At 54.2% G+C, this 16413-nt stretch overlaps 1 protein-coding gene across 9 annotated transcripts in view; it reads left to right on the top strand.

The window, feature by feature from the left end:
* The window catches only part of EP400 (E1A binding protein p400), a 110827-nt gene that overhangs the window by 52229 nt on the left and 42185 nt on the right, over nucleotides 1-16413 (top strand). For 7 of the 9 annotated variants that reach the window (XR_009521660.1, XM_060027840.1, XM_060027839.1 and 4 more), the window contains 9 exons: nucleotides 3537-3673; nucleotides 4672-4841; nucleotides 5331-5505; nucleotides 5607-5743; nucleotides 8073-8259; nucleotides 10502-10668; nucleotides 12124-12290; nucleotides 13140-13382; nucleotides 15230-15394. Coding sequence is in view for 8 of the 9 variants with exons in the window: in XM_060027840.1 (XP_059883823.1) it covers nucleotides 3537-3673; nucleotides 4672-4841; nucleotides 5331-5505; nucleotides 5607-5743; nucleotides 8073-8259; nucleotides 10502-10668; nucleotides 12124-12290; nucleotides 13140-13382; nucleotides 15230-15394 (1548 nt within the window). In the remaining variant the exon portion in view is untranslated. The remainder of the gene's footprint in view (nucleotides 1-3536; nucleotides 3674-4671; nucleotides 4842-5330; nucleotides 5506-5606; nucleotides 5744-8072; nucleotides 8260-10501; nucleotides 10669-12123; nucleotides 12291-13139; nucleotides 13383-15229; nucleotides 15395-16413) is intronic. The other 2 variants (XM_060027844.1, XM_060027843.1) reach the window with 1 other exon arrangement.

Genomic DNA, 16413 nt, shown 5'->3' with positions numbered 1-16413 from the left:
TACTTTAAAATGAGTTTTTATATATATAGTTATCTCAAGATAGAAGAGCTACCTTGTCTTACTATTGTATTGTTTAGTTGAAAAAAGCGTTCATTATTGTATTTATAATAGTAAGAACTTGGAAGCAGTGTACACTTTCAAAAGTAGGGGATTTTATTTCATCGGTTGAACAAACAAGTGGATCCGTTATTCGTTCCATAGGTGCTTACCCAGCACCTAGCTGGTCCCAGGCACTGTTGCAGGCACCGGGGGTGCAGCTGTGAGCAGAACGAAGCCCCCCCACCCGTGAGGCTCACGGCAGGCACAGCGAGTAAGGATCCCACGCGGGAAGCAGCGCGGTGCCATTGTGTATGGTGTGCTCGGCACAGCCCGTGAGCAGAGGCCTGAGAGAGCCGTGGCCACCAGGATCGGGGGGCTTGGGAACATGGGGTGGCGGGCGCAGAGGCGGAAGGGGTTGCCGTTGTGTCTACGGGACAGTGCTGAGGCTGGTGCGGAGGCCAGAGGGTGCAGAGCCAGGAAGGCCGCCGGCCGGCCAGGTGAGGGCCTTGCAGGCTGCGCGGGCTCTGGCTCTTCCTGGTTAGAGGTCTGTGTTAGTGCGGGTGTCGGAGGGGTCACTGGACCTCCTTGGTGCTGGGAACAGACTCAGAGGGCCAGCTGTTGGGAAGCTTGCCGCCCTGGGGGAGAGGCGGGGGCCTGGCAGGTCCTGGGGGGCCTGAAGGGAGAGCGGGCAGGCGTGTGCCGCCCACTCCGCTTCCGCACAGGACAGGCCGAGTGGGGCCTGCCTGGGACCTGGCTCCCCTGCCTGCCCCCGCCCCCTGGAGCCAAGTGTCCTTGGCCTCCTCCTCACTGTGGGACCGTAAAGCTGGAGTTCACCGGTTCCTCAAGAGCAGAGGGCTCACTCCAAGAGACTCTGAGCGAGGGGGTTCTGGTAAGTTCACAGTTGGAATCCCTCACAAACTCACCACTTTTTTCTTTCTAAAGTAAAACAGCCAACGGTCTGTAGCTGTCCACCTGCTTCCATCCCCAGTGGTGACCCCTCGGGGCAGTCTGCTGTGTGTCCTGCCTTGCTTCGCCCAAGTGTCAACAGACATGCTCACAAACACATATATAGACACTTGTCCCTCCTCTCCAGAAATGGAACATGTGCTAAATGCTAGTGAAACAAACAAACAAACTTGCTTTTCACTGGAGGGGGAAGGCACCTGGGGTTGATTTACATTTCCCTACTCACGAGGTCATGCCCTTCAGAGAGTGTATCGTCTGCTTGTATGTTTCCCTTTGTGAAATTTCTTTTTTCTTTTTCTTTTTTCTTTTTTTTTGGCTGCACTGCGCAGCTTGTGGGATCTTGGTTCCCTGACCAGGGATCGAACCCAGGCCCTCCGCAGTGGAGGCACGGAGTCCTGACCACTGGACCGCTAGGGAAGTCCCATCCTTTGTAGAATTTCTGTTCACTTCCTTGTTCGTTTTCCTCTTAGGTGGTTTTATTCTAATTGAAGTATAGTTGACTTATATTATTGTGTTAGTTCCAGGTGTACAGCAAAGTGATTCAGTGTTATATATATATATATTTTCAGGTTATTTTCCATTATAGGTTATTACAAGATATTGAATATAGTTCCCTGTGCTATAGTAAATCCTTACTGCTTGTCGATTTTTTTTTTTCTTAAATTTATTTTTGGCTGCGTTGGGTCTTCATTGCCGCATGCGGGCTTTTCTCTAGTTGCGGTGAGCGAGGGCCACTCATTGCCGCGGTGCGCAGGCCTCTCATCGCAGTGGCCTCTCGCGTTGCAGAGCATGGGCTCCAGGCGTGCAGGCTTCAGTAGTTGTGGCTCGCGGGCTCTAGAGCACAGACCCGGCAGCTGTGGCGCATGGGCTTAGTTTCTCTGCGGCATGTAGGATCCTCCCAGACCAGGGCTCGAACCCGCGTCCCCTGCATTGGCAGGCAGACTCTCAACCACTGTGCCACCAGGGAAGCCCTGCTTATCGATTTTATGTATAGTAGTTTGTATGTTAATCCCATACTCCTAATTTCCCTTTGGTAACCATAAGTTGTTATTTTTTTTTCTGTGTCTGTGAATGTTTTTTGTTTTGTAAATGGGTTCAGTTGTATTATTTTTTAGATTCCACATATAAGTGTTAACATAATATCTGTCTTTCGCTGACTTACTTCACTCAGTATGATAATCTCTGGGTCCACCCATGTTGCTGCAAATGGCATTATTTCATTCTTTTTTATGGCTGAGTAGTATTTGTGTGTGTGTGTGTCTGTGTGTGTGTGTGTGTGTGTACACCACATCTTCTTTATCCATTCCTCTGTTGATGGACATTCAGGTTGTTTCCATGTCTTGGCTATTGTGAATAGTGCTGCTGTGACCCTTGGGTGCATGTACCTTTTCTAATTAGAGTTTTCTCAGGATATGTGCCCAGGGGCGGGACTGCTGGATCATATGGCAACTCTCATTTTAGTTTTTGAGGAACCTCCATACTGTTCTCCATAGCGGCTGCACCAACTTACCTTCCCACCAACAGCGTAGGAGGCTCCCTTCTCTCCACACCCTCTGCAGCGTTTACTGCTTGTAGTCTTTTTGACGGTGGCCGTTCTGAGCGGTATGAGGTGATATCTCGCTGTAGTTTTGATCTGCGTTTCTCTGATAATTAGCGATGTTGAGCATCTTTTCATGTGCCTCTTAGCCATCTGTGTCTTTTGGAGCAAAGTCTGTTTAGGTCTTCCGCCCATTTGTTGATTGAGGTGTTTGTCTTTTCAATATTGAGTTTTATGAGCTGTTTGTATGTTTTGGATGTTACACGCTTGCCAACTGTATCGTTTGCAGATGTTTTCTCCCGTTTTGGCTGGTTCTTTTCAAGGATCAGTAGTAATGACCCTTCGCTCATGAGCTGTAATGGCTCTAGATGTGTGCGTTACAGATATTTTTTTCCAGCCTGCCATTTCTGACTTTTAACTTGGTTTATGTTTATTTGTAGCACAGAAGTTGACATTTGTGTGTGTATTGCCCAGAAATTTAAGAAACGCTTAGTTTTCCAAAGAATGCAGTTGAAACCGTGTGCTTTGGGCTGGGTTGGGATGGGTTTGGGTGTGTTCGGACTGGCGGCTGGGGACCGTGACGAGTGTGAGTGTTGGACCAGCGCCTGTAGCATGGGGCTGCCAGCGGGCCGTGCCGGCCGCGGGGCTCGAGGCTGAGGGTCTTCCTTTCTGAGCATTGTTCACTGTAGATGGGAGTCCTTCCCCTGCTTACATTAAGGGGTCATGTTTGAATCCGCTCTCATTTTACTGGCTGCTCACTCACTCAGTTCCTCTCTGTTGAGTGCGTCCTGCCTTGGCCCTGGGAGCCGGGCAGCGGCCCGTCCTGACGGTGGCGGCTGCGCTGTAGGGCGGGCAGGGACCCCCCGCGTCCCAGTGATGTCTGCTCTAGTCGCACCCTGGCCTCACGCACACCTGCTGACCGGGCACAGCGCCGGGGACCTGCCCCAGACAGATGGTTTTTGTTACAGAGGGCATTTGTATGTCTCCTGTGTAGGCAACTGGGGCCCTCATCTTGTCGTTGTGAGGAGCTGTAACATCCTCAAGTGGGAGCTCGAACTGAAGCGCTGGTGTCCGGGGCTCAAAACGCTCTTGTATGTTGGCAGCCATAGAGAACTCAAGGCAAAGAGACAGGTATGTTAGTTTAAACTTGAAATAGAACTAAACAGAAAACATCTTACTTTCTATAGAAGACACATTTCAAAGTGTCCACACCTGCTTGTTAGTGTAATTACTGTCAATCACTCGTTTATGAGATACGAGACCTTCTAGTTGTCTGGGCTTAGAGCCCCCTTGAAGCATAGACTACACTCAGGAAACCGCCATTCCATGCAGGGCTTGTGTTCACCTCCCAGGAAGCGAGGGAGCTTCCCCCAGAGCTCGGATGGTCTCTGGAGGTGCTGTCATCCTTTTATTAAACTGTAGACCTGTTGGTTATCACAGGCAGAAATAAGAAAGTGTGATGCATCCTGAGTTCTGAATTACAGATCCGTAAAATAATTCCCATGGATGTGTTTATTAGGAATATTTGTGACAAACAGATGAGCTTCTGAAATAAATGTGGACTCTTACTTTTCTGTTTTCTGCCCAGTAGTTCCTAGCACTAGATTCTAGGTAGAAGTATGTTACAGGTCACAGGTTTTCATCGGAGAGGACATTTTGGCTTATGGTTAGACTCTACTGTGTTGAGTAATATTTACTTAAAAAGCGGGTACTTCGAGTGGTCTTTTCTTTTTTCCTCCCTCTCTTTTTTTTTAACTCTCTGGTAATTAATTTGCTTTTTAATATCTTGGAATGTAGTCAGCTGCAGCATAGCTGCTCACATTTCCTGTCATCTTCTGAATACGTGTTCCATCGCTAAGATGATAGACTATGAAAGCGAGCCCCACTTCTGGATGCTGTTAATGCCTGCAAGGCAGTTTCGTAATTTGTCCACACACGTGCTCAGCCTCCTAAAGAAAAAGATCATAAAAACATAAACAGCTGTTTCCGTGTGATGAGAGAGCAGGTGACCAAGGAAAAGGAGGGGTGACGGCGGTGGGGCAGGTTAGGTGGGCAGTGAGCGCGCACGGAAGTCCTCTCCAGGCCGCTTGTTCCTGCACGGACAGTGAGGCCTGGCTTTTGTGCTGCAGGGGTGGACAGAGCCCAACCGCATCAACGTCTGCATCACGTCCTACAAGCAGTTCTTCAAGGGCTACGCGTCCTTCACACGGGTGCGCTGGAAGTGCCTGGTCATCGACGAGATGCAGCGTGTGAAGGGCATGACCGAGAGGCACTGGGAGGCCGTGTTCACCCTGCAGAGGTCTGGCCACCCCTCTCCGCGTGCTGTGTGCTGGGTATTGTTGATGTAAAGGTTCTTTGGAGGGACTGTAGGAAACTGCAGGCTCCCAGAATGGCCTTTCAGCTTCAAGGGCTCCCCTCACTGAAGGCGCTCATTTAATTCAGTCCGTTCCTCAAGACGTGTGTGTGTGTGTGTGTGTCTGTGTGTGTGTGTGTGTGTGTGCGTGTGTCTGTGTGTGTGTCTGTGTCTGTGTGTGTCTCTGTGTGTGTGCGTGTGTCTGTGTGTGTCTGTGTCTGTGTGTGTGTCTCTGTGTGTGTGCGTGCGTGTGTGTGTGTCTGTGTCTCTGTGTGTGTGTCTGTGTGTGTGTCTGTGTGTGTGTGTGTGTCTGTGTGTGTGTGTCTGTGTGTGTGTTAGCTCCCGAGGATCGTTGTCCCTTTCCTTGAATGTCTCCCGAGACAGGCTCTGCGCCCAGCTTGACGTTTCAGGTGTCGTCTCCCGTTGTGTGTTCAGCCAGCAGCGACTGCTGCTCATCGATGCCCCGCTGCACAACACCTTCCTGGAACTGTGGACCATGGTGCACTTCCTCATCCCGGGCATCTCCAGGCCGTACCTGCACTTGCCCCTGAAAGCCCCCAGCGAGGAGAATCAGGACTACTACCACAAAGTGGTCATCCGGCTGCACCGGGTATGCGGCCGCCGCTGCGGGTCCCTGCTTGACGAGCACCCCCGGCTTAGCGTGCATGGGCCACGAATTCATTTTAGCAAAGGAGAGCTTTCTTTTTTCAGGTGACACAGCCCTTTATTTTGCGGAGAACTAAGAGAGATGTGGAGAAGCAGCTAACGAAGAAATACGAGCACGTCCTGAAGTGCCGCCTCTCCAATCGACAGAAGGCCTTGTACGAGGACGTCATCCTGCAGCCGGGGTGAGCTCAGGGCTGCGCACTCCTGGCCACCTTCCTGGGGAAGAGCGGGCCCCTCTGGCCTTCCAGAAGGCTCCTCCTCGGCGGTGGGCCTCTGCAGCTGGAGGCCATGCTCACGCCCGGCCCTGGCAGCTCCGCTCCTCTCAGGCTGGCAGGCTGCCCCTCCCTGGTCCCATCAGAGGCCATGCCCAGAGCCGGCCCAGGAGGAGTACAGCGTCGCAAGCCGCTCGGTGCCGCACCGCACTGGAGGTTCACGCAGGAGGCCGTGCTGACTGAGTGGCTCGTCCGTTCACAGCCGCGTGTAGGATGTGAGACCGAGGCCCGTGTGCCGTGTGGTCAGGCGCAGATGGCGCTCCAGGGCCACACCGGGTGGCCACGGGCACCTCTGTATGGACCCTAGAAGGGTGGGGCCCCATCCTGTCCATGATCCTTCCCGTGACCTGTTTGGCTCTTTGTCGTTGGTCGCGAGCGTTGTGTGCTTAAGTGCGTAACGTGGTCCGGATAGCGTCCACGGCAGCAGGTGTGCAGGAGAGGGTTTTGCTGTTAATGCCTGCTTGTGTCATAGGCTTCTTTTTAGACAGCTTTAGGACGGAGTGTAAGTAGCCAGTCCTTGGCAACCAGCGTCATGCTGCGGCAGGCCGTTGACCATCTCAGTCAGGCATAGGAGCTGTGGAGACCCCACCCCTGACAACACGTGCAGTGACAGCTCCTGCTTCCGGGACACTGGGAGCAGACAGCCCGCGGCACGGCTGGCGCCTGCTGGCGGTCAGCTGTCTCAGCCCGTGCTGATCCGGAGAGAATCGCAGCGTGCGCAGAGGGCGGGTCCTGGACCAGCAGGCATCCCTTCACCAGACAGACAGAGCCCCGGCGTCCTCGGGACGCCTGCCGTGTCGCTCTTTGGTGGCGTGCCGTGGGACGTCGCTTCAGTTGCGCTTGGCAGTGACGACCTTGGTCCCGCTTGTCGAGTGTGGGATGCTCTCTGTGTGCTCATAGGAGAGGCCCCTGCATCCGGGAAGCACTGGGCCAGCAGAGCCTAGGTTGTCCTGTGCCGCAAGATCCCGATGGAGCGGCGGGGAGATTCCCTGTCTTAGGTCCCTGCACCTCTTTCTCTCGGGCCTGTTGGTCAAGTCAAGGGGGGCCATGAGCAGGCCTGTGCTGACCCCACGGCGGCTCCCGGGCGTGCCCCGCACGCCTCGGTGCGTGTTGATGCGATGGCCTCGGGGTCCTTGGACGGGCTCTGAACGTCGCTCCCGGTCAGCGCCTTCCTGCCCTCTGCGTGGCGACCGTGTCACACGTTTCTACCGCCTTCCCAGAGAGCCCTGCGGGCCCGCCTGTGGTGGTGCCACCTCCTCCTGGTTTCTGTTATAGCCCTTCCGGCAGCTCTGAGCTCAGCCCTCAGGAGCCTCCATGTGCAGTTTTCTTGGTCTTGTGTTTTCTCTCCTGTCTCATCCGGACACATATCGCTGGCCTCTGAACGGCCGCCCTCCCCTCTCCCCTTCTGCTCTCTGGCACCGCCTGTGCGCCGTCCACGTCCCCGACCCCACCCCGCTCCACCCCTGCGCCCACGCGCTCCGTCCTGGCGGGAGCTGCCTGGGCCGCCGGGCTGACCGCGTCCTCCTGTGGCGGCTTGAGCTGTCCCCAGGCACCGCAGATCCCATGTGTGCGGGACTGGCTTCCCCAGACGTGCCTCTCCGCTAGGCTTGCCTGACTCAGGACGCTGTGCTCCACCGTCCAGGCCGTCCTCCCGTCCTGCCGTCCCCTCTGCTCCCCCTCTGCTCCCCCTCTGCTCGCGAGTCCCTGCCCGCCCCGCTCCACGGCTCCTTCCTGCCTCGCCCGCTGGGTGCGCTGTGCTCTGCGGCCGCCCTTGGGGGCCCCCAGCCTGGAGGTCTCAGCTGGCCTCCATGCAGTCCCCGCACTGTGGCCCCCGTGGCGCCGGTGCGGTGTCAGGCCTGTGGGTCTCCTCCTTCGCCGGACCACCCCGTCCAGTCACTCCTACCCCTGCCCCTCGAGGGCCTTCTCCCCCAGGCCGGGTGTTCTCACCCCGCCACTGCCTGCCGGCGCCCGTCATGGCTGCCGTGGAGAATGGCGTCATCCCTGTCGCGGGAGGCAAGGAGGGCTGTTCCCGTCTGCCGCGCGCCCTGGCTCTCCGGCTGCCCATTCTGTGTCACGGGGGTGGTGAGCGAGTCTGAGAACCCTCACCGCACAGAGGTGGGTCCGGATGTCGTTGCCGTGCGAGCCAGGTCTGGGGAGAGCACGCCGACTGCGTGTCTGTGGAGCCCGGCCGGCACGTGCTCGCAGCCAAGGCAGTGCTTGTGTCTCTCCCCACGCACAGGACGCAGGAAGCTCTGAAGAGCGGGCGCTTTGTGGACGTGCTGAGCATCCTGCTGCGGCTGCAGCGGATCTGCAACCACCCCGGGCTGGTGGCGCCCCGGCTCCCGGAGTCCTCCTACACGGCGGGGCCGCTGCAGTGCCGCTCGGCCTCGCTCATCCTGAAGGCGCTTGACCGAGACTTCTGGAAGGTACGCAGAGGGTGCGGGCGGCTCTGCCTGAGGTCTGTTCTGGGTGCTTCCGGAATGTCGGTCTCCACTAACTTGCGTCCTGCGTTTCGCCATCGCCTGATGCTGGGCAGCATCGAGTGGCGGCGTGATGGGCCTTCCCCTCGACCTAGAACCCGCTTTGGAATGGGCCCCGAGGGGTGAGCCCACAGTGTGAAGGAGCAGGGAGGGTTTTCCTCGCCTGACCGTTGGCCCCTGAGAAATGGCAGAGCGTGTGGAGGAGAGCAGGGCTCGGAACTGCGGGACCGCGGGGGTGTCCTCACACGCGCGCGCGTGGTCTGAGGCCTGCGGGGGCCTTTCTGTTAAAATGTTAGTAACTGTCCCTAGGTGGGGAAACTCGGTTATTTTTTGACCAAAAAAAGAAAGTCGTATACCTTTCTGTGTTTGAATTTTGGGGTAATTTTGGAAAGTTTTTCCAGAACCAAAATTTTTAAAACAAAAGAGATTGGGTTAGGTTGGGTGATTCTGAGCGCAAGTGTGCTGGGCTCGTGGCTCTCAGCAGGGCAGGGCCGAGCCCTCAAGGGCCGTCGTTCCTGCTCTGGCTTCCACGCAGGAGGCCGAGAGCTTGCCCAGGCCAGCCGGCCGCTGGCAGGCTGGTGCCTGAGTTCCCCTCGGCTGTCTCTACCCCAGAGGACCAGGGGCCGAGGTCTCACAAATGTGGAGAAACAGGAACCAGCTCTGTGGCTTCGACAGGCTTGTGCAGGTTCGGGGTGTGGACAGGACAGGGGCCCTGGGGCCAGATTGCAGGGGCTCACGTCCCGGCTCTGCCCCACGAGGAGTGCGGCCTCGGGTGGTCAGTCTGCCTCGGTTTCCTCACCACACCGGCAAGTCGTGAGGAGTCGGTCAGTTAATGTACGTGATGGTCTGAGGAAGGGCCTGGTTGGTAAGCAGTAGTATGTGGTGAGTTACATGATGAATGTGATTCCTACCACTATGCCTACTACTCTTTTATTGGAGTGTAGTTGATTTATAGTATTACTTTTAGGTAGGGATGAGTTTTTCGTTGAGTTAAAGAAAAATGGAGCCATGGAGGATGAAGTTGCGTCAGAAGCAGGCTACCTCAAGATACCAGGGGGGCGGGGGGGTGTTTCATGGATAGTAGTTTTTATGTTGTGTTTTCATTTGAAAAACAGTTTTATTGAGGTAGCTCGTTATCGTAAAACTCACTGTTCTGAAGCATACAGTTCGTTGGTTTGAGTATATTTACAGAGTTGTGTAACAGCCATCACCACTAACACTAGAACATTTCATCACCCCAAGGAGAAAATGCACACGCACTGTCATTCCCACTCCCCCTCCCCTTCCCAGCCCTGGCAGCCACTCACCTGCATCTGTCTCTGTGGATTCACCAGGTCCAGATACTTTATATCAATGGCTCACTTCACTTGAGCATAATATTTTCAGAGTTCATCCACGTTGCAGCCTGTGTCAGAATCTCCTTCCTCCATTGTCTGGATGGACTGCAGTATGTTCATCCGTCCACGAGCTGATGGGCACTTGGGTGGTTTCCACTTTGTGGCCACTGTGAGTGCACATTCATGTGCAAGTTTTGCGTGGGCGTGGGGCTCCCTTCTTGTGGGGCTCCTCTTGGGCACATGTCTGACGGGCGAGGAGTTGCAGGGTCACGTGTAGAGTCCATGTTTAACCTTTTGATCAACTGCCTTGCATGGTGGCTGCCAGGTTTCCCATCCCCACCAGGGTGTGAGGGGGTGGGGGCATTCACGTCTCCACATCCTTGCCCACACCTGCTGTCCATCCTCTTTGATTCCCGCCATCCTGGTGGGGGTGAGAACGTCTGAGAGAAGCACAGGTGGAGTGAACATCCCCAGGGCTCCGGACATAGCGATGTGCCACACGCCCGCTGCACCTGCACCAGCACGCTAGGGTCTCTCCCTCAGCCTCCCCAACGAGGCCGAGCATCTCCGTCCGTTTAGACGAGCGTTTTCCAGGCTCGTCCCTCTCTGCTGAGTCTAGTCTGTCTCTTAAGTGCCACCCTCTCCTTTCCCACTGCCACTCGGGATGACCACGTGCCATCACTCCCACCTTTCTTTAAGTTGGGGAACTGAGCACACCGAGGTCCGGCGGGTGCCTCTCAGCAATACAGCTGCTCGGGGCCTGGCCTTCCCGGTTTGGAATCGACCTGGATTCCTAGTCAGCTGTTTTCTTCCTGCCTCCTGTAGCAAAATTGTTTTCTTTTTCTCCTTAGGAAACCGACCTTTCTATATTTGATCTTATTGGCTTAGAAAATAAAATGACTCGCCACGAGTCAGAACTGCTGGGTAAGAAGAAGGTGACGCGGAAACTCTTCGAGGAGCTGTTCACCGCGCCGCCACCATCGGGCAGGCCAGCGGCCGTCAGACTGAAGCCCAGCAGGTGTGTGGTGTGGTGTGGAGCGTCACTTCCTGCTCACCAGCCGGCTCTGGCTGGGTCCTGGCTGGTTGTGTGTCGTGGGGTCTGGGTGGCATCCCCTCTTCTCCTGCTGAAAGGGACCCCGGCCCCGCAGCCTCTCGGGCAGACCTGGGACCACCAGGTTGGAGCTCCACACGAGAACTGGGACTACAGCCTGTGAAAAGAAAGGCTAGTCATCTAATCTGGCTATCTGCTTCTCCTGGAAATGACCCAGATGTCCTTGGATGCTGGGATAAGCAGTAGGGGTGTGCAGGGCGTAGGAGAGGCTCTTTTCATCATCTTGAAGAAGCGTTGGCCTTTGGGAGGGCTCTGCCTGGGGAGGTGGTCAGGGGCGGGGTGGCCAGGCTGCCTCTGACCTGGTGCGGGTATGGTGGCAACCGTCAGGGCAGGGGGGCACTGCGGGGGGGCGGGCTTGGGGCCCTGAGGTCTGGCAGAGGCTCCACCCCTGACTGCAGCATCAAGGGCCTCCAGGGACATGATACAGGTGCCACAAGACTGGGAGGAGCGGTGCGCGCAGATGGAGGAACTCGAAACACGTGATTCAAGACAGGCCACACCCGTGCAGCCGGATTTGTGCACAACTCTGTGCTCCAGCTAAAAACAAAGGAAAAGCAGACAGGTGTTCTCGAGAGAAATGGGCCAGCTCTGCAGATGGCAGCCATTTCTGTTGCCTTTTCTCTGTGTGACCTCCCTGGCGACTTGGATCCGACCACCCTCGCCTCGGCTGCCTGGCCCACACTCACAGGAGCCTGCAGCCCTCAGTTAAACACGTAGCCAGGGCAACGAAGCCACAGTCCTCGGGGCTGGCCCGGCCTCGTCTGGTGGCTTTCTGCTGGCTGCTGGCTGCGCATGGCACGGGGGTTTTGGTATAGAAGTCCTGCCATCATGGTTTTCCAGGTTAAAGAAATAGGAGGAGCATGTTGCTTGTGATAAAATCGGACGAAGCAGCCATGGTGTGGATCCCCCTTCACAGTTTTACCCACTGGTGCCTGTGGGGTGCCTTTACCATTTCTGCTGATTCTCTCCATTTCCTGTACTGCCTTGTTACCTAGTTGTGCAAGTTGACTTTTCACCCCACTTTACTCTTACTCAGAAGAGTAGTAGAATGGACTTTACGTGTTAGAAGCAGTTTTTCTAGTCCACGTTCACGGGAACTTAATCACATTCACCACTGCATCGCCCAAGCGTTGGGGTAGACGTACCATTTTTAGGTACTAAGCACCTCCCTCAGCGTCCCTGGTGAGCGCTGCTTCTTAGCACAGCATTTAGAAATCCCCCCACCCCTCTTTAAACTGCACCCAGGGTGTGGGAACCCCACTGCCCGCGGGGCAGCCCTGTATCCCCGGGGCCCGTCCAAGAGGCCATGCCTGCCGCGTCTCAGCAGTGCTCGTGTCTTCCTGCCCGCGCTCGGGCGTCCAGGTTGTTTCAGCCCGTGCAGTACGGCCAGAAGCCCGAGGGCCGCACCGTGGCTTTCCCCAGCACACACCCGCCCCGGACGGCCACGCCCACAGCCACTGCCACGCCGCAGGGCCACGTTCGAGGACGGCCGCCCATCGCCACGTTCTCTGCAAATCCGGATGCAAAAGGTATGCCTCTCGTGGGGGTGTGCTCGGCACCGCAGAGGGTTTTTGTGGAAGAAGTTCTTCGTGCTTCCCTGGCCCCATGGGGACGTGTGACCACTCCTCTAGCGGGAGTGGGACCGTGCACCCTGGCTCTGCCCAGGAGACCATGTGTAGTTCTCACGTGAGTTTTACGCTTTTTTTTTATGTCTTTGAACTGTATAAGATAGCCCCTTCTTAGTCGAGTTACTGTTGATGTGATGGGGAAGATGTACCTCGGCAGAAACGTTCTCTTTTATGTCGGGAAACGCGTGTCGAAGTCATTTATGAAACTTCTGAGGAAGTCTGCTTTTGTGTTCTGTGCCACCGCTTCAATGTAACCTGATTGTTACTTGAAGAAGGATAGGGTTAAATGGCAGAAAAGGTAATAAAAATTGTCTTCTAACCCTAATCCACGGGGTCCTCAATGTCAAGTCCCCTGTGTTTTTCTGAGATCTTCATAAATGCCAGAGCTGCTTGTTGCAAGAGCTCTTCGTGCAGCTGGGGACGCCAGCGCTGCCTGACCTCCGTGCGTGGTTAAGATGTGGTTCTCACGGACATGCCCGAAGGGGCCGGCTTGTGACACTCCCGTTTACTCCAGAAATGCACCGTGTCGTGGACTGGTGGACTCGAAGTGAAAATATCAATAGTTAACGACGGATAAAAAATTAGATTTCTCTCATCCTGTAGACCACCCACCCCCTTTTTAGAGAGGGCGTCTCCTTTGAGAGGCGGTATGAAGTAATGTTTGTTTTATTTCTTTAAAATTCGGGTTTAATACTGCATTTTCTGAAGAACCTCTAACAGCTTTGCACAAACCAACCTTATCGATTGCAGCGCCAGCAACCCCGTTTCAGACCTCTCAGGCCTCCACCGGTGCTCCGAGACACCAGCCCGCCTCGACCTTCAGCACAGCACCTAGCCCAGCCCATCCTGTGAAACTGCGGGCTCAAACCACTGCCCCGGCCTCCACCCCGGGCCCGCCCCAGCCCCAGCCCCAGGCCCCCTCGCACCCGGCCGGGCAGAGCGCGCTGCCTCAGGGGCTGGTGCTCACCTCGCAGGCCCAGGCGCGCCTGCCTAGTAAGTGGCTTCGCCTCTCCTGGGTCTGCCACCTCTTTGTACAAGGACATTGCGTTCACACGAGCGGCGTGTGAAGGGCCTTGCTGTCCACTCCCTTTGTCTCCCCGACCCCGTGTCCGGTGCTGCCTTTCGCCACGCTGTCCTTTCCAGCCCTAAATCTGCAGAGGGAGGGCTCCGCTCAGGGCCTTTCTCTGTCCTTCCTTCTGATCCCGTCCGTCAGCTCTGCTTCTCCCCCGTGCTCGTGCTCGGCCCGGTGGCCGAGGATGGTACTTCTCCTCTGTGAGCCACGGGTTTGTCCCGCCAGCCTCCAGGGCCCCTCGGAGAGCAAAGGGCAATAAAACGAAAGCCTTGTGAACTAGGCTTCGACTTCCTTTTAGTCTCTTGCTTATTACCAAATTTAAATCTGGAATGACTATTGCTCAAGTGAGACATTTTGTAATAACTCACTGAAACATCGCAACCTTCTTACATTTTTTAAATAGAACTTTTTATTGTGACCAGCGCGATTAGGGTACTACCTCTGTCCACCCTGCTGTTGGAAGTACCCTGATGGAAACTGTCCTGGGCCACACCTTTTCTCACATGCCACCTGGAGCACTTTATCGGTTGCCACAAGTTGTGTTGAGGCCTCTCTGGAGAGACAGGAGAGAGAGAGAAGTAGTGTCATGAGGAGACACCGGGTTCAGGCTGGTTTTCTCTTGTGATGAGCCTGTCTTCCGTGCCAGCAGATGCGAAGCACTTATCCTGGTTCATTGCCCAGGGGAGGACAGCCCTTGCATACATTGCGCTTTTTCTTTCTTTTGGGCCAGGGGTAGGAGTCCCGGGGGTGTACCCAGGAGCCGTGCTTGGGGGGCGCAGGGTCAGGCCGCCTTTCATGCCTCCACTTCTGGACTGAGGAGGGCTTGTGGGAGAGTCGTAGTTCTGTGCACAGATCTCTGCATCTCTTTTTCCGTTTTCCCTTCCTGTTTATGGTTTCTGTGGGCAAGATATCCTTGGATGTTTTCCTCGTCTTTTGCTAACTATTCTCTTTATAGCATCACTACTAATTCTGGCCTGAATTTTCATGGGAGGAACATCTAGACTCAAATATCAACCATTGGGTTTTAAAAAAAAAAAAAGCCTTTAAAGCTATTACTGAATTACAGTTTGAAGGTGGTACCTTTTTGAGTGAGGTGCATATGACTCCATCTGAGTTCTGTTTTTAAGAAAAAAAAATGCTTTAAGCAGTGTTAAATCTTCCATTTTTTCACAGTTAAAATTATAGACTGAATCCTACGATCTAGTTCAAATTAGTGTGAAACACTGTATCATAAAGTGTGATGTATTTATGTACTTAAATACATTCCCACATTTTGAAAAGGTTATGAGTATAATTGAAGCTAGTTCTCTATTTTATATCTGTAGTGATAAAATCCTGTTTAACTCTGTGAGCTAAATCAGACATGTACTTTCTCACATTCTGAAAGGATTCTGAAGTTGAGAGGTTGATACGAGAGTTTCAAAGTGTATGACCAATACATTTCCGCTACTTCTGATGTTTGCTACTTTTTTATCGCCTGGAAAGAAAAGCAAAATGTTCCTTAAGGGCTTGGTTAATTATATTAATATCTGATACTCTAAAATTTCTACCAGTTATGATGAAGTTAACCATTAAAATCTGGTGTTAATTTTAATTGTTTTTTTTTCTATTAAAATATTTTCTGAAAGTGTTAGAAATACCCAATAAATGTTTCTGTGACACTTCAGTTTGCTACAGACGATCATTCTCTGTGACAAGTGATCGTCAGTATAGCAATCGAAAACTCTTCCCAAGAGTTTTCTTTCTCGTCTCCTCTGCGTCTCCGCAGGTGGGGAGGTGGTCAAAATAGCCCAGCTGGCTTCCCTCGCGGGCCCGCCGAGCCGAGTCGCCCAGCCGGAGAGCCCCGTGACGCTTCAGTTCCAGGGCAACAAGTTCACCTTGTCGCATAGCCAGCTGCGGCAGCTGACAGCCGGCCAGCCCCTGCAGCTCCAAGGTAGGGTTCGCTGACGGGCGGTGACCCACGAAGGCTTTAAGCCGGGGCGTCCCGGCAGCTCCCCACTGCAGCTGTGACTTTGGCCCCCTTAAGCACAGGTGCTTCACCTGTAAATGGCCTTAATGAGTCTCACCTCGTTGGCGTTCAGAGGACTTGGGAGATAGCGGGTACATCACCTGGTGGCCTGGACCCTGACACACGTTAAATAGAGGATAGTCGTTTCTAAATAAAATCTGCCCTTTGAGTAAAGTTTCCTATTTTAAAAATCAAAATAGAAATATTTACTCCTTTCAGATTTCATTGTGAGGTGAATTGTCCTAAAAGTGGCAAAGGCCCAGCGATTTATGCAGGAGAAATTATTTTCTTTTATGTACAGGTTTTAAAACTTCCAGACCAAAGCCCTCCCAGGCCTGTGGCTGAGAGCACGGTGTTCGTGTAGTAACTGCTTCTCGGAGGAAACGAGGGGATGCACTTTAGTTCATGTTAACCCTCAGCGACTCAGCTGGAGGGTAGGACCCAGAGGGGGGATCCGGCCACCTCCCCAGGCAGCCTCCCCCGACGCGTCGTCGTTCACGGCTCTCATCGGGGCGGAAGGTTCAGTTGTCAGCCAGGTCTGGGGTGCTCTGTGTGGACGCTGGGGACACGCACCTCAGCAGAGCAGAGGCCCCCAAAAACGCGCCACAAAGAAACGGGTTCATTGGTTTCATTCCATATTTCTCTGGTTTTTTGACCAAAGGGGCGAGGTCATCTCTTAAAATTTCTGGTGAACTCTAGTTTTTGTAGAGGACGATTCCGGAGCAAAAGATGCCAGGAGACTTAATCACAGAGAGGTTGAAATGACAGGCTCCTGCAACAGTGGCGATAGAGCCACAGCATTTGGGCTAAAAAAACCGAGTGTTTTGGTATTTCTTCACCCAGCTTGTCTGGTTGGCAGGCGCACCCAGTATGTGATCTGGGAGCTGGGACCTTCCAACCCGTGACTGCCTCAGGCCTCGAGCAGACGTGACAAATGCTGAGCG

Source organism: Delphinus delphis, chromosome 13, assembly GCF_949987515.2.
Source record: "Delphinus delphis chromosome 13, mDelDel1.2, whole genome shotgun sequence".
Taxonomy (NCBI): Eukaryota; Metazoa; Chordata; class Mammalia; order Artiodactyla; family Delphinidae; genus Delphinus; species Delphinus delphis.
Note: the sequence above shows the minus strand (reverse complement) of the source record. Positions and strands in the feature narration are given on the sequence as shown.